The following is a 25,370-nucleotide window of genomic DNA, read 5'->3' on the forward strand; positions in this document are numbered from 1 at the left end:
CTTGGTACTTCTCTGACCAGCTTTGCTTCTACTATGAAATATTACTGTGCAAGATGAATAACTTTGCTGAGTTCCTTGCCAAACAGAAAAAAAGTCAAAGAAATAAGTGAAACATGCCATATTTTTTCATCAATTTACATGCTCCGTTTTGATCCACTGTATGTAATGTTTTTATGTCTCCTGCTCGCTTCTGTTTGCTTTTTTCCTCTATTTTCTCTTGTTTAGAGCAGATGACTTCGCTCTGCAAACACAGAGATTCCGGTTCTTTGCTGTATTTTCATGACACAGTGGAATTTAAAATCATGGGTTTAAGGATTTTGACTCACAATGCCAAATGTTAAAGACAGTGCCATCCACAGACCTGTGCTTCAAGCCAGCTGGCTATGAAATGATTCTGATGGAAATTTCTGGGTTCAGGATAATAAGCAAGGCCCAAGACCACAGTTCCTCTTCCTTGGCATTGAGGGAGAGAGCAAAAGTCTGTGCAAGAGATAAGTTGCTCCTCATATGGAATGCTTTTCCCCTGATTTGGAGAGGAAAATTCTCTAAAGGGTAGAGGAATGGAGGGAATGCAGTCCTTGTTCATTCTGTGGGACAGGACACCGGCGTGTTCACAGGCGCACATGAGAACTCATACGGATACATGCACGAAAATAAACAAAGCAAAACCATTCTGAATGTAAAGCACAAAGTTAAATGCAAAATGTGAGGAAGTAACAATCCCTAAGAAGCTGTTTGGACTCAAGGGTGTTGTAAAGAACCCAGTAATTCTTACCTTGGTGGAACTGGCAGTGTGGGACACAGCTCAGCTGCCTTTGGATTTCGTGTGTAACTGGAAATGTTCAGGTTGTAAATGCAAAGACAAGAACCTAAGAAGGAAAAGAAAAAAAAAAAGGTAACTTAATATTCGTAAAGTTTTAGAGAAAAACACATTATCAGTTAAGTTTTGTTTATACTTATGCTTTGATCCCTTAGCAGACCATATTAATCCCTGATATTCCAGTGGGAATGTAAATAACCAATTAGTTAATTGCCTAAATCTAAAGCAACCTCTGTGGAATCTTTTGCTTTCTAATTACCACTTACTGATCTTCCTGCAGGGCAGGCACACTATTTGTTCCACAGTGTGATACTTCAGCTCTAAACACTTACTCATGAAGATAACAGAAAAGCCTAAAATGACAGAAGCTACAATAGAACTAGGCCCCTCCTGATTTAGAACAGAATATATATGTATCAAGAAACTTAACATTTTCTGGGCTCTAGGCTAAATATTACCAGGTACTCTGCTAATAATACTGTACTCCATTATATAATACTTCTGGGAAAGAAAGGCTGGATACAGTCAAGCCACCCAAAATGCAATAGTGCCCTCTCCCTCGAGATAAACATGCAAGCAGTTTTAGCATGTAGATGGAATTTCATGCAATTATATTCAGTTACACTGAAAATACTTATATAAGATCACAGGTGTTTAAAGATTCTGCACATACCAAATGATGGTAAAATACCCCAAAATGAAATGAAAACAAATGTTGTCAATTTAAATAGCAATCCTTGCCAAACAAAACAACAAAACAGAAAAGAATGAAATTCTGACCTCCAATAAAAATTGCCACTAACATTCACATAGTCTGCAGTTTACGCATGCCCTATGGAATAAGGGTTAGGCTACAGGCTGTTTTATTTACATGTTGGATGTGAATGAACTGGAGCTGCCTCTTTTTCACAACAGCTACTTCTGACATCATATCCATCTTGAACACCAGAATAAAATAAAAAAAATGTATGGGTGGAATAGCAAACTTTGGGGTCTGATGTCTAAAGGGATAAAAACACTTGTGTATCTCTGGAACTAATAATTCCACCATAGTTTAAATTAAATTTAAAAGAACCAGTTGGACAAGTTTCTCAAACAGCTTATGAGCTCTCTTCATGTACTGGCACCCGCACCAAACCACACTAGTTCATTCTCAGCAGCCAGTTTTCTGCTGGATAATCTCAGCATTGTGCAGGAATTAATCAACAACTTTTGAATTTGCATAAGAGAGCTGCAGCATTTCTAGAAACTATGGTTTTGAAATAAAGCAGAAACAAGACATTTTATTTCCTATTGCCATGGATTGCTCAGGAAATTAATGGTAAGAAATGACTCCCTAGCGTAGCAAACATAGAATAACAAAGTGAAAGCTGCTCAACTGTTCTACAGATACACTAAGATATTCATATTCCCTGTTGCACACCATTATTCCTTGCAAAACTCTGGAGGTCTTCCAAAGAGTTGAGTTGCTCTTGTGGACAACTAGACACGCACAGGGAAACTGAACTGATTTTGAGGCTTTGCATTTCCAGGCTGCATGAATTCAGAAAGAACACATACCTAGAAAGAAAAAAAGATCCTCTTTTCAAAAAACAAGATTTCTAGGGTTTATAGGTTTAAATTTTGAGCCTTCTTTCCATCTTTTTAAAGCACTACAAAGCAAATGAAACACTTTTTCCACATACAATGGAAAAAAACAGAGTTTGAAGTCAGAAGTTAAGAAGCACTTTGAGAACGTGCTACATTTTTACACTTCATTTTATGTTCTTAAATGGGATCAGAAGCTGCCAAGGTCGGTGCCATTCTACAAGGACTAGTTCATGGGAGTTGACAGAATGACTGGGAACTTCAACATGCAACTTCCTTAAGTACAAAGATTTGCCATATAGAATGACTGCTGGTTTGGCCGAAGTCCTATTTAAGATATTATTTTAGAAGAAGCCAGCGTAAAGTATAACAACATAGCACATTTTCAAATTCTGTCTTAACATTTTAGTTTCACTCACCATTTTGCACCACTCACCTTTTTTTTGCCTTTCAATATAAGCATGCATATATATATAGATATATGACTGACAACTAGATGTATATCTGATTAAGTTCTTAAACATTTGATTTATTTAGACATTATCTGATGTACTTACTTTTTATTAGTCATGTCCTGTCCAGAAAGGAGTGCCCCTTTTACAGGAGTGTTCTTCCTACCGCATATGTTCCCAAAGCTGTCATATCCAAGCACAAGCCTTTCTGCAGCACCAGCCATTATAGCATAGCCAGTTATAAACATCTGTTAAAATATTTTTCAATGTGAAATCATGCTACAATAGCTTCTCCTTCCCATTCAATAAATACTCCTTTTAACCCATGCATTTTTGTCTTGCGTACGCAAACCGTTAAATCTAAAATTCACCCCTCTGCACAAGGCCGGAGCAAGTCATACAGACAAGTTTAGCCCTATTGCCTCCTTAGAGCTTTCCCTTGTCTATTACTGAAAGTACATAAATTAAGCGGAGTATCACAGGAGAAGAAAGATAAAAACAACAGGAAAGCAGTAGTAAGGTGCTAAACACTACCTCTACCAAAGTTTGTGTGTGTCACCAGGCAAGGTCACTCAAATGATAATTTTTCACATGTGCTCACTGCTTCTCGTTTTTCAGAGTGCCCTTCAAGAAACACCTGGGCAACATATCTGCTGAAATGTTGAGCCCTTGCAGCTGCTAGTGAATTTAATCAGAGGTATATCTTGAACACATAAAGTATAATTAAAATGCAGGTTACTTGAAATTTCAGGAAGATGCAATCTTTAACACATGTGAAAAACCTGGAGAGAGCCACACTGTGGACTTAGGTGACACTGCACTGATCTTTTAGATGCTTTGCTGCCGGATCAAAGCCCCAGATCAGCTCCCTGTAAACCCCAGGGGCAGCTACGCACCGCCGTAGGCCAAGTAGCAGCAACCCCTGGTCAATACAGGACACCTTGCCTAGCAATACAGCTTAAACCCTGATCATGTACCCCATGAGAGCCAAAATGCCCCTTGAAAAGCACCTTTCCAAGTGCCAAGAAGCAGTAATAATTCTGGAAAGTCGGTGAAGTCCTGGGCATGACTTCACCCAAAGGCTTATTTACAGCACTCCAGCTATTGAAGAACTCAGTGATTCAATCGTCTCCTCTGTCCCATGGGGTGTAAACCACATTTCTCACACGCCAAGGACAATACACAAAGCTCCATGGCTACATGCCAACTGCTGGCAGCAGCAAGTCTTCTCAGTCCCACATTAACCACTACTACTTTGCTGAATATCAGCTGTGCTGGGGACAGATTGCACCTATCAGATCCAGCACAACTGCTTTCTTAAAGGGTTTAGAGCCTTTTTTTATTATTCTACTTTTAACACTTGTGACTAAAGATGGGATCTGGGCAAAAACTGAGTATCATACACAAACATATAAGTACGTCCTTAGTCCTCAATGTAGTCTTTATTTTTGCTTATATGTTTGCAGTCTAACTAGTTAAATAACTTTTTAAAATTATAACTGCAGGTAAATGCCATCTCAATATGGAGATCTTTGCAGAGACTCTACAATTAAAGCTGACATGCTACTGGTGTATGTGATATTTCTTCCAATAACAAAATATTTTCAGATCCAGTTTATTTACATAGCAAATATTTCTTAGTAATTAAATTGTTCTCAGAAGAAAAAGGAGAAATGATCTAGCATTGTAACTCAACCTGAAATATGCTTTCAGAAAAATTCTGGCATTCCTTCTAAAGATGGATATTACAGGTCCATTGCCATCAGTGTGGCAAATACTGCATACATGTGAATTTTTTTTTTTTTTTTAAGTCCAGAATGCTGGATACAAGCTATAAATACTGTTAAGTAATAGATGGCTGCATGACTGCTGGAGGGGTGTGTCTATACATGCCAGTGATATGCATTTCCACTGAGTTACTAACGTGGTTTCAATTTTTTTCACTATGTGAACAGATCAGTGTCACCGAAAATTTTTTAATCTTCTAAAAATAAGATCAAACAAAAGAAAACAAACACATGTATGCAACAAGCTATTTCACAGAAACTCAGCAATAAAAACAGTGAGAGAAAACAAACAAAAATTCTAAATCCTCACCATTTGACAGGTTTAATTTTTGGCATTCCCTCCACTGAGCAAAGCACTAAGCATAAGACGGCATGTAAAAAAACATATCCTGTTCACAAAGTTCAGCTTCAGCTTATGCAGTGTTCAAAATGTGTATGTATTCTTCTGCATTAGCTTCCATTAAAAGAGTTATTAGGAATTTAATTGAAAACTTATTAATAGTGTATTCACAAGAATCCTGAGTAGCCTCAGACATATCATGAAGAAAACATTCACAATTAAGACAGACAAGGCCTATTACCAAAAGCTTGCATGCTGTTCTAAGCACAGGACAGATAGTGACTTGATATAATGTCAAACAGACGTGTTGCAAGACAACAAAACTACAATGGATGAGATAAGTAGAAATAAGAGCTCAGTCAGAGCCTGGACTAATCTACAAAAAAGCTAATTCTAAATAACCCAGCCCTGCCTATACATGGCAGCTAAAGCACATGGCCACAACTTAAAAGTCTGTGTAACAGACACTGCAATAAAGCACTGCACTGCCACAAAGATCGATTCTGTCCCAGTGCAATCCCGTGCCCATGATAATTTCAGTTTAGATTTAGCATACCATTGTGCAGAACCCCATTAACTTTGGATCTGATTTTCCTTTCAGAAAAAAGCATGCTTACCAAAACAGCCCAGAAAAGAAAGAAGAGGAGCAACCAGAGAGTGTCTGTGCACTTTCTGTAAATGACTGGTCTCCATTCCCGTAGTTCAGAAACACTATCTCCAGAATCCTAAAATGAAACAAAGAAAGAAAAGAAAAAAACCGAACTTCCTGTGAAATTAAAATCAAGTTTCAAACGTCTGAGATTTCTGGAAGAGCATAACCTTGCACTTAAAATGCCAAACACCTGGTAGCTCCCTGCCTGCAACAGCTGCGCAGCTCGCCCGTAGCGGGGTACGCTGCCACCGCGCCCGACCGGGGCAGGCCCGGCCCCCGCCGCGCACCGCCCGCTGCACCCGCGGGCCCAACTTCCCCCCCACCCCAGTCCCCCGCCCGTCGCTGCCCCGGGCACCGCTCCGGCCCGGCGGTCACCTGCTGCCGGCCCCAGCGCCGCTCCATGCTCCCGCCCGCCAGGCAGGGCCGGGCCGGGCCGGTCTGCGAGGGGGCGGCAGGCGGGCCTGGGGCGCAGCGGGCTCGGCGGCTGTGCCGGGGCGACGCTCGCGAGGGGACGGCAGCAGCGCCCGCCGTGCGCGCCGCGGGGCTGGGCCCACCCGGGAGGAGCGCTCCGGCCGGGCGGTGGCACCTCCGGCAGCTCCTCCCGCCGCTGCGGCCGGGCACTGCCAGCCCCGGCCCGGCCAATCCTCCCGGCGCCGCGCGGCGGGCGGGCCGCGGTCCCACTGGGCAGCTGCCTCTGGGGGGGGAAACAGCATTTCCCTCCCCGAGGCTCAAGCGCCAGCGGCCGGCCGGGCCCGGGGACGGCGGGCGCCCTGCGGCAGCGCGGCGGAGCTCGCCTGCCCTGCATTCGTACGCTTAATGTCCCCGGGCAGTCGGGTGGGTTGCTTCGGCCGGGGCGAGCAGCGCTCGGGGACAGCTGCTCCGCTCCCGAGGCACGGCGGGCGCCGAGGGGCCGCCAGGGCTGGGGTCCTCCTGCCCGCGGGGCAGGGGACAGCGCCCGGGGGGGACGGGGTAAGCCTTCACAGCAGCAAGTTTACTAATGGGCACTGGCCAGAGTGGGAGGTTTATTTTTCAGCGTTAATTAATTTATTTCTGGGAATAACTGTCGATTTGTTACTGCCAGTACGAAATATGGGCTGCTTCATTGTGTAAAGCGAACTGATAGTGACACCCGTTGGGCTATTCTGGCTGCATTATCAATATACAGTCAGGCATAGATCCTTTTCTGCTTTTTGTTTGTTTGTTTCTGTTTGCTTGTTGTTTGTACACTTACATTACACTGACGTGTTACCTTAGACGGTAATTACCTCTCGTGGATGTCCATATGAATTTTGCATGCACAGGAATAACCACACTGAATTAGATCAGTGCCTGTAACTTGAATGACTAAAGAATGCAGAAATCATTAGCCACTTTTAATAACCTGTTTTCTCAGTGCTGTCCCTGTTGTCTTTTTATTTATATGTTCACTAAGTTCGGCTCAATAATCTAGAGAAAATATTACAAATTGAAAAAATATTAAAAGTACATTTTTGTTCCCTTCCTGACAGTCAGTGGAAAAAACGTCCTCTTTAAGAAGTAATACAACATCTGCAACTGCAATAAAAGTGAATTAAATTGAAGCTATTTTGGAAAGCTGTTTAAGAATTGGTCCATCGTGTACAGGAGACAGAGAGTTAGGCTGGTTTTGCTTAGAAAAAATAACTTATTCTGGTTCTCAAGTGAAAACGCGGAGTGAAACTTTGGTGACAAACCAGGATAGATGGAAGTAAATTGGTAATATCAGAAACTGAGATTTTTAAAAAGAATTAATATCTGCCCCCGAGCATTTCAGAGTCCTTCTACGCTAACTGGAAATAAATACATTTTTAACAAAAAAGTTAACTTGTGCAATGTTTCTGAAACTGACTTTTAAACTGATTTAACAGAGCTCGGTACGATTCTGATTTAAATTTATTTCCCCTGCCCCAAGAAGTTGTTCTGAGAAAACATGACAGGGAAGATTTCTAAAAACTCCATGTCTTACAAAGGATTTATTAAACCATTTGGTTTCCAGCCAACTCACAGTTCTTGTCTTTATCAGCATTGTACCTTTTAATGCTCATTATTCATCAATTGGTTAAGAGTTTTCATAATTTGTGTGAAATTTAGAATAAAATTCTAAAATTTAATACGTTGCAAAAATAATTTTATGTCTATAGAACACAAATAGAGAAAATAACTGCTCATTCACTTTGCTCTATTGCACTTTAAAAATATGTGAAAAAAGTAATTTTCTCTTGAAATACAAAGGTGAAATTTCATATGAAACGTAACTTTTTTCCATAAGAGAAGTTTAGTATTTTGATTATATCAAGAAAAATAACCAAAATTATTAATAACTTTTAACCTAGACACAAAGAGTAACCTCATTGTCTGATTAAGAAAAATCATTCTAAAAGAACAATGCCAATGATGAAGGCTGATATTAGAATTTGATGGCTTGCTGTCATCACATGTTAATATTAGCTTTCATTGTTGATCTATCCCTTTTTGAATTATTCTCCTTAACTATTGTGTTACATTCTTATTGTGAATAAAGGAAAACGGCAAGTGGAACAAAATTTTTAATAAAATCCAGATTCCAAGCAACTGAAGTTCATGGAAAAACACTGGAATCAGCCATAAGGCCTGCTTTTACTGAGCAATATCATAATTCTTGTATTCCTTCTATCAGCCTAGGAAGTCATCTTGTACTTGATAACAAATAACTCAGGATTAGAATAGAATTTTTTTTTAAATTGCAAATTAAATATTTTAATTGTAGTAGGTTTTTTCCTGAATTTCAAACATGATCAAATGAAACATTTATTCTACTCAGTAACAGATGAGTAATTTTCTCGTGTGTCACGAGGTGGTGCTCTGCTCCTTGTTTAGAGCTACAGCACAGCATTTCGGATGGGTGAGAAAGGCCTGGGCTGTGGTTAGCCAGTATTCACAAAAGAGGATTTTCATGTTACAGTTGCAGAGAATACCAGGAAGTAAGGCTCAGATCGGGTAAGGGATTTAAACATCCACAGCCAAAATGTAATACTGAAAACTCTTGCTTGTTATTTGTCCATCCTGCTAGTGCCCGAATTGCCAAGATCCATTAACAATTTTAAACTTTCTGTCTTACCGCTTTCACAGGAAGGAGCCTGGTTCTGCAGCTGAGTAGCTCAAGCGCTCAGTGGTGAGTAGGAAGTTTTAGAACTGACATTTTGTAGGGTTGATCCAGTTTAACCTGAAATAGAAATGAGATAAAAAAGAATTATGGGAAAAAAGTATTGGATTACAGAACTGTTCCTTTTATGAGAACGCTAATGGCCAGAGGCGTGTACACTGGCTTGTGCTCTCTCTCTGATGAGAAGTCCAGGCTGGAGCCTTTGGTCTCAATCCCCTGGTCTACAGGCACAAGACGCTGACTTTATAATATGCTTCATCTAAGTCTTCTATGCAACTACAGCCACTTTCCTGGGAGGTTAGTATGATGAGGGTCCACATTCACTTATGAGTCTTCACTGCTCTCTCGATATGTAATGTTTCTTGTAAAGGCAAAAAAATATTTGAAATCCTGGAGTACCCAGGAACTCTCAGTGATTTAATTGTGAACTAAGACAGTAAGCATTCAACCTGCTTGGTGTGTTGTAGTGGGGCAACCAACGGAAGTGAGATGAACATTTCCATTTTCAAGACTACTTGTAGTTTTTAAGAACTTTTTTAACATGTGACTCATCTTCAGACATGTTTATCAGCATCAGCAACAGAAATACTGCAGCAATGAAAACTCATGGCCATTTTTCTCTGGTTTCAATCCAAGGGTTTTTCACAAAGTCACCCAGAATATACAGAAGAAAACCAGACATAAACTCAAGCTTCCTGACTCCAAGCCTCTGCTTTAATCACGGGGTTCTTATTATTTCTTATGAGTGTGTTGTTTATTCATGGAGAATGAATTCTCATGCTGCCTGCACTTAAGGCTCGTCTTTCTTACCAAGAAACTTACCTGCTTAAAACTGGGGCAGGAATGTGGGTTGGGAGAGGAAGGACTTAAAAGGAAGTATGACAGTTCCTTGCTAGACTGGTTAAGTGAGATGACTACCCCTATCTGTATCTCCTCCTGGGTCAGACAAGGAACAGAGACCAATTATTTTAATAGCAGGACACAGCAACTGAGAAAGTCAACCTAAAAGCAAACATATTCTGCCTAACTAGAGAAGGCACAGCTGAGCATAATTTCCATTACTCTCAAATGATCTTGCTTATGTACAGTAGCTTAGCAAGTAGGCACTACTCTCCATATGTAGCTATGTTACTTGGAATATCCTGAATAGAAACACCCAGAGACTGAACATAATGCCACCTATTATGTTCAAGCTGCTAGTCAGGTTTTCTGACGATTTCCACTCTAAGACCTGGTGTTTATGACCTTGCCTCACTTGAACTATTCAGTCTGAAATTTCTTATGGCAGGTGCTGAAGATTTTTGGACAACTATAGCAAAAATTATTCAGTCATTTCTAAGAATGAAATTAGAGAAGGAGACATTATGGTATCCCCTTTTAGGATAGCAGTAAAGAAATTCTTATACATGATTCAGATCAGAGATTTTTAATGGACAAGGAGAAAGAAGTGCTTTCTGCTTTTTCTCATGTCTGAGAGACTTCATCCACATTTGCCCAAACCACTTTGCTAAATCACAGTGTATGCTCAGTCAACTTGCTGAGCTTCATAGCTAAGGAATCTGAAGACCACGTCTGCATGGTGTACTCCTGAGCCTGCCTGAGACAGTTTGGACTACTCTGAAACGTGCTTCTGACCTGCCACATACTTTTACTGTTTTGCCTGTGCCTCAGTGGTTGTCCTGATAGTGGCCAGGCGGAAGGGTCAAAGAAGGATACTGAGATGAATGTAAAGAAAAAGAAAAGGAGAATGGCTATTGCTGTTAAGTAGCTCCTTGGAGTTGATAAGGAATACTTTGGTTAATAAGGAAAGCAGGGCATAGGGGCTCTCTGATAAGGATTAGGGGATTCATAAAGGTCAGTATCAGGAAGGATCATTAAAGCATTTAACTTAATGCTGTACACAGTGGGCCATTACACCTCTGTTGAGCCACAGTAACCATGACTGACCAAAAGCCAGGACTGGCTCAGCAAAGACACTAGAAACAGAAGTCTTGAAGGAAAATGGAAGACTATGACAGTAGGGGAATGGCAGCCAGAGAGAGGAAGCGGACAGAGGACTGGCTAGCGATGGACAGCATGCAGGATTAGGGAGGGAAGGGTAGGACTGATGTGCATGAGACTGAGAGCCAGGAGGAGATGGCTGGAAAAGTGAGGTGAAGATCGAACAAAGAAGGAACCTGAGAGCTAAGGGAGGTCAGGATTGGTATACAGAGGTATACAACTGGCTAGGGAAGAAGAGGGTAGATCCGAGAAGCATGAAAGCTATGTGGGGATTAAACAAGCAATAGCACAAGTCCTGAAGGTACATAAAAGAATAAGACTGGGGAATGAGCAAAGGAATCCAGGTCTGCTACCACTCCCTTTTTCAGCCAGAGTACTTCCTTTCCTTTGCTGTCAGCAAACATCCACAATGCCCACTTCAAAGTGCCCCGTCACACTTTGGCCTGACTAACAACTCAAATCACCCTACCAACTTTCTGATCAACCTGCTAGTACTGTCACTTGCTCCACTGGATCAGCTGGCAGAGGTCCATCCTACGTATCTAAGGACTCCAGTACATTTGATGACTTGAGTTAGTTAGTGTCTTTATGATGCTCCATGTTAGATTTTCTGTTTGCTCATCTAGAAAATCCCACCTGATAATATGTTTACAGCTGGAAAGTTAACTACTCTATTATCCATATAATAATGAAAATGCACAAAAGATAAAATAATATTTTCTCTAGTAAATTGATTTTTAAGATGCTGCACTTCTCATCCTTAAAAGTCACTTGAATTTAACAAGTTAATAACCAATTAATAAGCCACTTATTTCCAGCTTCCAATGAACATCAATCCCACCTTCTGGGTATCTCCAATGCATTGAGGAGCTCTATTTTTATTTCAGAATATTGATTATTGAGTAGATTATCCAGGGATCTAGAAGAATAGAATGTGCACATCTTATAGCCCAGATATACAGCTTCAGCTTACTAGTGCTAACGACCATTCCGCCTGTGATTTACCAACCACATGAATCATTCAAGGAAGGAGTATAATGCCATAAAGTTAATTTGATCCACTTTCCACATGAGCAAGCAGAGATCTGCACAAAGAGCCCTTTCATCCCTGTCAATACACAAGCTAGAGTACAGTCTGACTGTAGGAAAGTGTTTTGAGTGTGTTTGCTGAGCTGAATCTGATACTAAACTTTAGAGCTGACTCATTTCAAGGGTTTAGAACAGAGCAAGAGGATCAGTGTTTCAGGATTACATGGTACTTTGTATACCAACCCAGACAAGAAACAGCACTAGAGCTGTAGCTTTGTGGAATGTCAGAATTACGATGTTCTTACTCAGTGTTCTGACTGGTAAACGGCATGGGTAGCAAAAGATGAAAGAGCTTGAATTGGAACTACTTCTCTTCACACAGTCCAGCGTTCTGTACTGTTGATGGCCCTCTACAGTCCAAAAAGTAGACACGCCGGTACAATTGAGTGGTGCATCAATGCAGAGAACAGGGAAAGAATTGTATTGCTCTTCACAACACCCCAAAAAAGCCAGGGGAGGGAATTGCTTGAGTTTCAGAGAAATTGAAAAGTGAAAGATGTGGATTTGTAAGGTTGGAGAAGGGTGTCTTGTACTGTAAATTATGCAAGTGGAGGATGGATGGAAGGCATTTCTGAGAGCAGCAAAGAGAACGGGATAACCTAGGATAAACCCAAAACAAATAGGCAGCTAGCAAAAGGCATCATCTGGACCACATGGAGTCTGTAGAAATACCTGTGATCTACACAGTCAAGTGTCTGAATGGAAAAGATGAGGAGTTTTCATTAACTGGGTGGAGACCAGCGCCGTGTGGTTTTTATCAACACTGACATAAGCAACAGATTCATTACAAGGACTAGAGGGAAGACTTCTGTGCCAGCGCAAGATCCTTCATTGATAGTTTAGTTTTTGTAAGGATAATTTATATTAATGGATTCAGCTACTGAATGTTTGCCAACGAAAAATAATCATGTCGAATCCAGACAGACAGCTTGGACTGTAGGCTTGACTCTATTAGAAGTGCTGCGCCTGCCCAAGGAGCTGCTGCTGCCGCCGCGGATTTCCCCACAGGATGTCACTCTCGGGCAGTTTTGTCAGCCCTGATCTTTGCCTACAGCAGAAGGGTTATGAACTCCAGATGGCAAGCCCATATAAAGCATCACTTTGTTTACAGCATCTTCTAAGTGGCTTAAATGCAATTTTGTCATTGCTTTTAGTTTTGGACTTCCTGGGCACTGCTTTTCAGTGGTTCCTCTAGTGACTTCTTAAGACTAATTTTGTGGGTTTATTGTGTCTAGATGTTTATTGCACAGAGGTTTAAAAGCACGTACAATTCTATCTGTATTTTAAAGTTGTCTTTTTAAAACAAAACCTGTTACTGTATAGTGAGGCTTGGACAGCAGCATATATTTCCCTGGTTTTTCTTCTTACAAATAACACAGTTTTCACACAGAGAAGGCATTAGACTATCTAGTCCATTCAAACCTAATGCTCCCAATCACACCACAGGCAGCTGGCAGAGAATCTGCTCAAGTTATTAGGCTATTTGTAGACTCCATTGTATTCACTGCACAGTGTCACCTATTACTGCAATTACTATACATAAGACCAACCATTACTTTAGTCATGGGTTCCAGGATAAGGTTCTTCATGTGTAGTAATGTGTTTCTGCATAATTTTATAAAACTAGACAAGATCCAAAGTTCCACTGCAATGCACAGTAAAAAGACTCAAAGACATGTCATCTTCATTGCTTGAAAAGAGAATACCGAACATCCTGCTTTAGTCAGCCTGTTAATAGCAGGAGGAAAGGTGACTATCTATTTGCTTAGTGTCAATAGGCTCCCCTGCCAAAGAATCGACAATCTGCTCTATAAACACTGATGTCTGAACAGCAAGTTTAAAAAAATCTGTATGTGGCTTGTCATGTTGAGTCAGATAATGGCCCACAAGATGTCTATTATTTATCGGACCTATTCTTTTTACTACGTTCGGTTTATCTTCATGTTTTTACAGAGACTTCTCATAAATTACCTGCTCAATTAAAGTTTCATCTTAATTACTCATGAGAAGAAAATCAACAGTGAGTGGAATGCAGCCATGGAACTGGCAGTCAGTGCCTGTGTTACAGAATACATGATGGCATGAGTTATGTAAACAGTTTATTCATCTTCATTAAAGTTATACTGAATCAGCACCAAGGCCACATATGAGAAACTCTCTCAGATGAGTAGCTCTAACTCATCCGACTTATGTAGTCATCCTTATAGGCACAGCTATTTACAGGGTAAGAGTCCAATAGCTGAAATATTTGCTAAGAACAGTGGCCCAGTTCTGCAAACCCTAATTAAACGTTGAATAGTTAGAGAAATAATTCCAACTCTGTTAAGAATTCCTGGGACCCAGCATTACACAATACTGTTTCAGAGAGAGGAATCCTGAAATCTAGTCTTTTCCATGACATTTTAATTTTCCCCGATATAAAAAAAAAATAGAATATTGTTACATGTTATATATCACACTCTCTCGTAAGATCTTATCCTGCACATATGCATGAAGTTCAGCTAGTTAGAGCAGCTGGATTCTAAAAACAGAAGCCTCACAGCTCCGTGTCATTGGCCAGCCCTACTCTGTTTTAGGGCTCCGTCCATTTGCCTCCCAGTACTTCAGGTATCAGTATATATTTTCATACAATTCTTAATCACTTTGTGTCAATGTTTCCCTTGATCATTTAAAGTGAAAGAAGAAACAGTTTTCTTATAATAGCAGTAAGATCAATATTCACTAATTTTGTAGTATTGTCACTAAAGTTAATTTTGTTCCATATTTAAGATCAGATTTAAGAACTGCATTCTTCTGAGACTTCTTTTCAAGTAATAACACTGCTTCTGTAATAACAACTCATCACTCTGGTCATAATGCTTATTATAGAATCCTAATGCAGCTTATAAGCAATGTTATTTGTAAAATGCTTTTGTGGTGTTAGGTAAACATATTACTTTTGTAGTGGACATTGAAATCTATGTAAAGAAAAATGTACACAAATGTCTAGATATTGTTGCAGTGTTGATTTATTTTAATCTTTGCACATAAACCAAGGAGTGTTATTCATCTGTTGTGATTAAACAACAGAACAACAGTGTTCCTAGTCTGTCACCTTATCAGTAAAGTTACGGGATAGCTACTGTACTTTGATAACATTCACACAATAAAGAAGAGTTACCATTCTACTAGCTGTTCCTACAAGAGCTCCATTTTTCCTAGTAACTGTGTATCATTACAGTGAAGTGAACTATTACGTAATGTATGATACAAGAACACTTGACGGAAGGTAAAAATATCTTCTTTGAGCAGCTATTTGAGGAAACAACATTTTGCAGCAATCACTGCATGCTTAATAATGGAAAGATATTTTGAAAAAGGATGTTGACCCTCTTTCTAGTGACTAAAATTTGAAATAGTCTGAGCAATGGCAATATGATAGTTTCCTGTTCCACGTAACATGTTTGCACAACATACTGTTGCTGATAACGCTAACTAGTGAAGTGTATAACACCCAAAGGATGTGCATGTGTCTGGGAATTCCCATGGTCCTTCCTGTCTACCAGTAAAGGGTATTTGTAGGAAGAAGACAAAACTAACATCTATGGGCTAATCCTGCAAACTCTTATTCATACAGTTTACCACTCTTCACCCTGCTGACCTGTGAACTTTACGTTTCAAATTTCCGTATTTGAACAGTCAGTTATGTAGCTAGTAGTAATCCAGCTTTCTGTCAACACTTGGCTCAGAAAATAAACAACATGCCGTAACAGAAATTATTTTAAATTTGTTTCTGTTTTGTGTATGTAACCGTTCTAGGAGAGTTAGAGGCAAAGGAGATTCTGCTCTGTTTCTGTCTTTTCTTTGAACCCACAGAAACCCATAAGCCAGGTAGTGGTCTAGCTGCTATTGCTGAAGGCGGAGTATTTTGAAGCATACCAGGACATACTAGCAACTTGCACTCACAGTGTACCCCCATACAATTATTTGTTTGTAGTAATTTGCTTGCTCATTCTTGCAGGAAAAGTTTGCATATGATTGGGGCTATATGTAGGGATGTAACCTTTAGATAGTTTCTCCCTTCTTCTGTGCCTCACTCACTGCTGTCAAGCAAATATCTTCAGTTCTCCATGCCTCAGTCCTGCCTCTTGCTCCATAAACTGGTAGCAGCTGTGTTCATCTGATCTTGTGAAGCACTCTCAGATCTATGCAAAAAAAGCAATCTATCTTTGCCACAAATGGCTTTGTTCATTATATTAATCTGATTACAGTCTGCTATGGGCCATACTCAGTGTAAGGAGAAAAATACGTATATTGCAGGTAAATTATAACTTTGATACTACTCATGTAACAAGAATGTTGAAGTTCTAAAAATAGTGGCCAGTGTACATCAGTTTTCTTCTTTCCAGATGATTTATTAAAAAAAAAAAAATCAAATTTTCAGTTTTGTACTAGAAAAACAGGCATCAAACCCAAATATGTTTATTTTAGATAAAGTAATCTGAATAAAAACATTCCACTGTGATATGTTTCCCCCAGGAATCAGCTATCTGCAAAGAAGCTTCAACATACACATCACTGGGAGTCACAGCTGGAGCTAAATTTCCTTGATTTTTTTTTTTAAAACCGTTAATAAAACCGACAGTTTTGTATGCCATCTCTCCACTGAACAATGCAATTTCCATTCTCACTAAGACACAGTCCCAGAGAAGTATATATTGTATGTGTATCTGATGCTTTGGTAAGGACAATAGCTATAACCCAAAGAATTTTAGCATGTGTCGTCTGCATTACTTACCACTCTTCTTCCAAGAGGGTTATGAAACAAATGCTGGGATGCAAAGTAAATAGTGTTTCAGCCATTGTTTAACAATGCATGTCACAGACATAACCTGTTGAAGGGCACCTGATCAGATCTGTGGGAAGTAGGTGAAAGGGTTTTTTATGCATATTAACAAGCTGAACTCCATGTTTCAGTTCTTGTTACTGTGGAACGTCGGAAAGCCTTTGTTTAAAATTACCAGGATGAAGATATTCATTTTCCAAACATGGTAAGCTGCCAGTGTGGACAAGGCAATGTGTTTCTTTGTACCTTATTTTTAAAGCTCTTCTGTTACTATGTTTATAAATCAAGCCACTAGTCGTGCCTTTCATATTGCACCTTGCTTCTCAGGCTTTTCCATGAGAACCCAATGCTGGTACTTTAGTATTCTAGAGCACTTCAGATTTCTGAAATTATCCATAATTTTGATAACGGGAAGGAAGTTCCTTATTGCTCATACTCATGTTTGTTGCAAGTTTTTATAATTTAGAAATCCTCATGTGCAAGTCTCACTTCCTTCCCTCTAGTGATCAGTGAAGTAGCTTTTTAATACTGGCTGAAGAGATTTATTTTTCATGCAGTTGTCCATTCTTCTCTAGATTCAGTTAATATATATCATGTGGCAAACAGTGCTAGGTGCAATACAGAAAATTTGGTGGGATATAGAAAACAAAACAACAGATGTCTCAAAATCTCCAAGGTCAGAAGCAAAAGCTTCTGCAACAGAAAAGTTAAGGATAGGGAGAGGAGAGATGTTGCTCAGGACAGTGATCTTAAGCACTTGGGTCATCAGGGAGGAGACAGGCATTGTGACTGTAGACAGCAAACCTTCTCAGACAATCTCTTGCTTTTTTTTCTTTGTTCTTACTTATACTACAGACAGAATTACTTCAGAAATCTCATGAGTCTCACTTTTAGTCATTATTTCAGTGGCAAAATATAGAAACAGCAAATGCTGTCTATTCAGAAACATTCAGAAAGATTGTAAAATCATACACAAAAGAACAGTAACGTTTGGGAACAAAAACAAAAGCAGGCATTCAATATGATTCTCATCTGTCATTGCTCATCGTGGCAAAGGGGAAAGTAAGATTTGAAAGAAAATACACTGGTTGCTAATATTTGTTGTCCTTCCTCATGCCTCAACAAATTAATTCTGTGGCTGTCACATCTCACTCCTGAACCTCTCCAGGAGTGGAGCCACCTGTGTCAAACTGTTTCAGTTTTCTGGGGTTTGTGCATATTGATTCAGGGACTTTGAGTTAGGCATGCTGTTATTTACCAACGCCATCCAGACTTCAATGGCCTCAGAGTACAGACCATATAATAATAGCTTCTGAGATACTCACCATCTGTAACAGCAGTTACTGTGTATAAATTTTCCTCCTAAAATGAAGCTGATTGAATAATGATTTCTTTGACTGAGTCAGTCTTTTCTTCTGTTTATGAAATTTATGACATTTTTTTTTTATGTTGACTTATTCAACCAATACATTATTTTGCTCTTTTTTTTGCTTTGTTGATGACCAGTTCTAAACCCAAGTTGTCTGTTCAGCTGTGATTGACTGAACAAAAGTATGTGTTGCGGTTCATTTCTGATGATAAGAGTCTGAAAACTTTTATGGAACAAATACTGAACAGACAGTTTTCTAATACGCATTCCACACTGGTAAATTGAAATGCTCAAGTGTTCTTGCGTGTAAAATGGATGCAAACATGAACAAAGTAAATTGATTCATTTATATACTCAGCTTGCTGATAATAAAAACCATATACATTATTTCCCCATGTTTTTTTAAATCTGATTGCTATATGGGTAGCAGCACAAATTTGTATGTAATTGTCAATATACTGCATATAGTTAGTAGTGCTGAGGAGGTAATTGCCTGAATTGTCTGTGTTTAAACAGTGATGACAAAACAATATCAGAGCCTGTTAAATAAATCCATATTAATAGTTAAAAACTATAGTTAAATAACCAATAGTTAAATCCATCTTAAAACTAATCATTGATGCCTAACCTATTTTGATTCAGGCCTATCCACTCACCAGCATCTTTTCCGGGCATATATATGCCTGTTTACAACTATACTATGACCATACATTTAACCCGAAAGTAATGGTACTATGAGGATACAGGTGGCCAGATACTTATAGTTTCAGGGCATTTCTGAAACCCAATGTAGCAAACCAGTTGGTAACCACAAGTACACACTACATGGCCATGTTCACCTTGCATTATTCTCTAAACTGAAAAGAAAATTGTTAGGTCACAATGTTGTGAACCTTCAGTATGAATATGAACAGCTGAAACAGCAGTAACTAGGGGCATATATATGAGCAGACAATGGACAGATGAGCAGACAATGCAAAAATACCCATCTAGGCTTTAATTCATAGCTATGAGTGGGCCAGGCACAATGAGAGATGGGCAGATTCATTACTTTGTTTCATTCTTCTGAAAGGAAGCAATATAAGGAGGACAGAAAATAGAATGTGCAACACATTTTTTTGTTTCCAATATATACCTTTTGTGTTTTACTTCATCTTTTTTAGCCTGTTACATGAAATTTGGGAAAGAGAATACAAATGAAAAGTGGATAAAGGAAAAATGGGTGACAGAGACTGGCTCACCCTTATTCACAGCACCATCAGACAGCGCTTGTACGATTCAGGTGGTCTAAACTGGGGTAGCCCTGTTGTTAGAGCCTGTTGGACAGACAGAGAATGTCTCTGAAACTACCAAGCTGGAATTTTTACGAGATTTACAATTGACTGAAACCAGCTGTAATAAGAGATGAAGTAGACAAATGTACTCAGTAAAGTCTAACAAAAATAAACCTTTGTGTGTATGCCCGTACTTCAAGCTGAACTCCAGTGATCAGCCTGTTACTCGGGGACACTGCAGGTCAGCAAGATAGCAGAAGGTAATATGCAAAATGACTGCAAAAATATTTTTCCTTTGTCCACCTCACCTATGCACAGCAGTGCACACAGTTGGCAGAGTTGTGTTAGTGCTTCCTAGCAAACACAGACTGTCCACAGCTCCTGCAAGCCCAAAAGTCACATTATGTCTATATCCTCTGTATTTTTCATGAATATGTGTAAAACAGATAAGCTGTAATACTGTAAAGCAATAACACTGTAATTTAAGACTGTAAATAATGCAGTAAGGAGCTATGCAGTATCTTCAAGGCTTTTAAACACAACAAAAATATTTACTTAGCAATGGTCTCTAAAGTATATTCTTAGGAAACAGCTGCTTCAAACAGTCTTCCCTGTTCATGACTTAAAATTAAAACAAAACAAAGTAAAACCATAAAACTGGAAACAAGAGATATCATTAACTCTCCTTCATTTATACTATACAGAGTCCAGCCTTGTTCAATTTAATGCAAATGTTTATTCCTCTGGAAAAATCACGACTGCCAAAAATAACAACTTGATGAATGATGACTAGCAGTAAATACAAAATGTTTACATTATGTTATGTATGCAGCCCTTAAAAAGTCATAACAAAATTGAGTCATTGCCTTGAATAACTTAATCAGACATAGAAGATGTCTCAGATAGAGGAGGTGGTGCAGTGAAAAAGATGGAATAAAAAACATAAGATGTGGCCTCTTTTCAGACATACACGAAGGATGATCACAGTCATCTGCTTTGCCATTAGCAGGACATTGTTATCTGAACACACCATGAGAAGTGAGGCTTCAGGAACCATATGTAAGTAATGCTGGCTCCTGAAATGTTGTCTTTCTACAGCAAAGACAAAAACGTCTTTCCAAACTAACAAGACATTTTTATAAGTCAGTCCCTATGGTACTTGGTTCACTGCAGAAGACTTGATGTCAAATTCATCCCTAGCATCAGAGCCAGTGCTATTATCTGCAGGGTGCAACTGATGAAACTTGCAAAGGGTGATCCCCTTTGGCACACTTGTGTGATGCATTTTAAGAAATACAGTTTTACTAGATAATGCAGAGAATGGGGACATGAAACTCCTCGAACTCCATCTCCCTGAAGACACTGAAGGGAATACTGTTTCATTCTGAATCTACTTGAAATGTAAGCAAATGGATATTAAATGTTTTAATTCATTAATATTTCAATGTGTTTTTTTCTGACTGAAGATGACAAAATAATGTATTTTGTCATTCTGGCACTTAATTTTTTCAGAACTCTGTGAAAATGTCAATATTTCACTTGTGATTAAAGTAGTACATGTTTCAATGATGGCATTCCCCATTGCGATTTTTGCATTAGTGGGTGAGTTGACATGAAGCTACTTTGTTTTAACAAGACTGCAGCCAAAGTATTTTGAGAGTTAAACATTCATTAAATACTTCTGTTAGTATGAAAATGTTCTCAATGCACTAACAAAATACTATAAGTAAAATCGAAATTTTCACTCCAGACATGTTTCTGTAAAATAAAAATATATTATTTACTCTCTCTCAAAGTCTATGTAGTCCGAAACTTAATTGAAACTCCTCTCTGCCAAATGAGTCTCAGAGTCTGAAAGAACTGTGGATTTGCATTTTAGATTTAAGACTCTAACTGTAGCTATTCATTAGGAAGGATCCAGGCACCAGTGGAACTGCATTTCAGACCTTAATAATTGATCTGACAATCCTCAATAGTGATTTAAAGTAACACAGGGACATGTCACAACAAAATGAGAAGACAGAGTGTTTGTTTTTCCGGTATATGTCAAGTTCAGGGACCCTATTGCCAGAAATAAACATGTTCTTGTTTTCTTCTGATGATCCAAAATGTATGTGCTTGGATAGTATTTGAGAACTCTCGTTTATGAAGTCAAATCTGAAACTAGAAAGGACTTCATTTTTCAAACACACTCATTCACTTAAGCAGACAAAAAAAAAGAAAGAAAACAGGGTCGAAATATGTAAAATTTCTTATTGCCATAATGACAAGAAGAAATTCAGAGTGTGAAATCTCTTGTAGTTTAAGATTACTTATAGTTTAGGAATAATGATAACCATAGTTATCAGTGGACTCAGTCTAGGGCTAAGAACATCAGGCCATAAAGAATATAACATAGAAAATACTCAATCATGTGCTTTTGTAATTCTCACTTGGTTTTAGCTGTTAGTAGTGCATCAGGAAAGGAAAAGCCCTTCTTCGTACCCTCAGCTCTGTTTTCCACTGCTCTTTCCTGACTCTTTTTCTCCATCACTTTTTGCAGCCCTCTTTGACAAGTCTAACAGCTGTGACAACTCATGGCCTTGCTCTTCTTTCTTAATGCTGTTGGAAGAAGTTTATCTTAAAAAGAATGTATTTAAGTCAAGGGAACTCCCACCTGTACAGATTGTGCCAATCTGGGGTACAAAGAAGTCATGGTGGTAGAGGGACAAGGACAACAGGTCCAACCAGAGCCTTACTGAAGCCCACGTAGTGCTTCCTGCAGCCCACCGCTGACTCCACCTTGGCCTCTCCTGCGGTGGCAGGGCACAGGCTGAGCATTTTGCGGGGGAGCACACTGAACACTTCCTGAAGAAGCTGGCTGTGCATAGTTTGGGATTGCAGATACTGTGATGCAGCAAAGGGATGAGTAACTATGCATTTATGACAATCTAGTCACAATATACTTCACTTCTGCACATCTTTCTCAATGTTCCTGTTGTCTTTTTCCTGCTCCCACACTTTTGCCACTGCCAGTTACTCTTGGTTGTGGGATGTAACTGTGACCCTGACAGTGTAACCCTGTGCCAGATTCGGCCTAAGCCAAAGATGCCAACACACCTTAAGCAAGAAAATGAAGGTATGCGTAGTTCCTGCCCATCTGAACAGACTGCAACACTTTCTTGAGGCTATAAAGGGCTTATTCACCAGATTCTCAGCCCTGTGGAAGCATTTCTTCTCCCAGATCAGTGGCAGTATGCCCTGCCACTGCTGTAGCACATGGTATGCCAGAAGTCAGTTACAGAAACTAAAGAGTGAGCCACAACAGGTCATTGCAGAGGCCTGATAATGCTGGGAATGGTCTGAGAGCTGTGATACTTGAAACCTTGTCTTGTAGTTCATTTCATGCCTATCTGGCAGGCCAACATTTAGATTACTTCACCTAGTAAAGCATAAACTCAATGTTCATCTGAAGAGAATAAGCCACAAATTAGTGAGGTGTGGGCAGTGTCTGTGTTCATTTTTATATATGCCACCAAGCAGTCGTGACACAGGACAGTGGGACTGAGCCCAAAGTTTGTGTTTCCTGTCTTCTCCCTCTCCACAGAGTCTGGAGCAGTGGGATGAGGTGTGGTGTCAGTGTGCAGCACAGAGCTTCAGGGCCCAGGGCTGAGAGAGGTGGTAGGACAGGCAGGGCAGCACTGAGGATCTGTGGCCCCAGAGCTATTTTGGAGGCAGAGCAGACACCATGGAGTAAAGCTTAGGGGCTGGGAGGATGATGGGAACCAGGTGTGATGAGAAGGCAGATATCAGGGCAGGGTTCCAGGGGCAAGGCAGCCATGAAGGAGTGAGACCTGAGGTGAGGGAGGACCATGAGAATGAACCTTGAGGATAACGAGGAGGTGCAGCTCATGGCAGCACTTCAGATGTGGTGCAGGCACAGAGATGTGGGGCTTGGGGCTGAGGAGGGCCACAAATATAGCGAGTCCCTGGCATGGCTACAGAGAAGGCAGTCCCCGGCAGCGCTTCTGAAGCAGGGGCACACACTGAGGCTCAGAGTCTCAGGGGAAGGTTGCCAGGCCCAGCAGATGCTAATGAGCTGGGCCAAGACAGGCACGGGCGTGGGGACCAGGGTGCAGTGAGAATAAGGAGCAGCACAGCTGAGAGGCTATGAAATGTCAGAATGCCCTTGGCCTGGTGCCCAGACAATGATAAAGAGCAAGGAGAGAGAAAGAAATCACATAGAGCAAGTGGCAACATGCTCTGTCCCATGATCCTTCCTGGAAACGCTTGGCAAAAAAAATGGGTTGTCGTCTTAAGTGATTTGTGTCAAGTGGCAACAACATTTCTGGGGGGCCAGAAACTGTCTTGAGTGCCCCATCGTACAAGGCAAGAGACTGTAGCCTGATGCTCTATTTTCCTTTGTGGCAAAGTTGATTGAACAGTTTGTCATTCTCCTTTTCCCCTTCTCCAGCTTCTTCGCAGAAGGGTTACCTTTAATATCTGCTCTTCCATGGGACAAATCACTTTTTTAAATGCTTTTAAACTTCAGAAGTGAAATAGTTCATGGTATCATTATTGTTGTTGTTATTATTATTTTGTTTTTTTTTTCTCCAAGATGTGTCCTTTCCATAGTTTAAAAACCAAATATGAACGATGTACTCTCTGTAGCCACCTAAAACTAAACATCTAAAATCCTCAAAGAAATGAAAGAGTTGACTCCTATGTATGAAACTTGCTGAGTAATGCTACCCCTTTCAAAAAATTCTGCTCTGACTCTTGCAAACTATTTGCTATTCTTTCAGACCACATCCTCTAGAAACAGATGATCTTACTACTCCATGTAGCATAATGTCTGTGGTAGTCGTGCTTTTTATCAGCTTTATTGGCACTTAATAAGTATACAAATATTTTCCAGTTTTTTTTGTTATGTCTCTGTATGGTTATACTAAATGCTGTGTCAGATATTGCTATGAATAGGACACTGTTACATTCCTTAGCACTGAGCAGTACTCTCTCTTTAGAAAGCAGAGGTATAATCTGAAATTGAGCTTTTTTTCCTGTGTGGTGCTAACTATGCATGTACATATATATTTAGACATATGTATATGCATGTGACATGCATATGTATACATATGTATGTAGCAATGTATATACATACTGCTATATACATGACACAAAATACAGTATTTCTGAAAGTTACTGTTCAAGTGTCCTGTATTTTAAATATAATATCTTAAATATAAAAGATTGTACAACCAACCTGCATTACAGACACATTTTAGAGTTTAATGCCTACTGGTAACAAGATAGAAATAATTACCAAAATATTTAATTTTGTGTCATAGAAAAGAAAACCCAATACAGAAAAATAACAGTGAAATCAAAAGGAAGGAACTGCTTTCTATCTACATTCCATGTCTCAATTCTGCATTCCTTGAGAACCCTAAATTCCCATCGAAGTTGATAAAGCACAGTAAAAGTTGGGGTTTTAAAAAATCTGTTCACACATATTTGTGAATGAATATTGACAGGACTACAACAGTTATCTTTAGGACACTAGAATGGAGAGATGAAAGTTTGTTTACCTCAGAAATGGATCTTAGTGTAACAAGAATCTGTCAACTCAGGTAATCTTCCAGATCTTATTTCTTTTGCTGGTTAAACTTTTCCATGACTAAAGGTGTCCAGAAACACACCGTGAGATGTGGAAGCTATGACCGTATGCTACTGAGTACATAACCCCTAAACATCCTGGAGGTGGGTATATAAAAATATGAAATTAATTCTCTAACATTTATCAGAAGATGCAGAGAAATCTGCATTACTAGAATATTAAACAGCAGCTAAAACTGGGATACGTTCAGCTGTGACAATGAGAGAATACACTTTTCCATTTTAATAGAGTACCTTTTGAAGTCATATAACCTTTAGTCACTCTTTCTTACACAAATGGAATATGTTTGAGAGAAACCTTGTCTAATCTCTGCATCAACCTGTATTCATTGATTTCAATCCATTTGCCAAAGGCTTTT

General features: G+C 39.6%; 1 protein-coding gene across 1 annotated transcript in view; it reads right to left on the reverse strand.

The window, feature by feature from the left end:
* SLC44A3 (solute carrier family 44 member 3) overlaps positions 1 to 6,106 on the reverse strand; it is a 43,404-nt gene extending 37,298 nt beyond the window's left edge. Inside the window, exons 1-5 of the mRNA XM_068406101.1 lie at positions 6,014 to 6,106; positions 5,604 to 5,711; positions 2,965 to 3,107; positions 2,244 to 2,380; positions 776 to 869 (exon numbers count right to left, since the gene is read on the reverse strand). Of these exons, the coding sequence (XP_068262202.1) occupies positions 776 to 869; positions 2,244 to 2,380; positions 2,965 to 3,107; positions 5,604 to 5,711; positions 6,014 to 6,040 (509 nt within the window). The 5' untranslated portion in view covers positions 6,041 to 6,106. The remainder of the gene's footprint in view (positions 1 to 775; positions 870 to 2,243; positions 2,381 to 2,964; positions 3,108 to 5,603; positions 5,712 to 6,013) is intronic.
* Between the last annotated feature and the right edge of the window lie 19,264 nt (positions 6,107 to 25,370).

Source organism: Nyctibius grandis, chromosome 8 (genome assembly GCF_013368605.1).
Source record: "Nyctibius grandis isolate bNycGra1 chromosome 8, bNycGra1.pri, whole genome shotgun sequence".
Classification (NCBI taxonomy): Eukaryota; Metazoa; Chordata; class Aves; order Nyctibiiformes; family Nyctibiidae; genus Nyctibius; species Nyctibius grandis.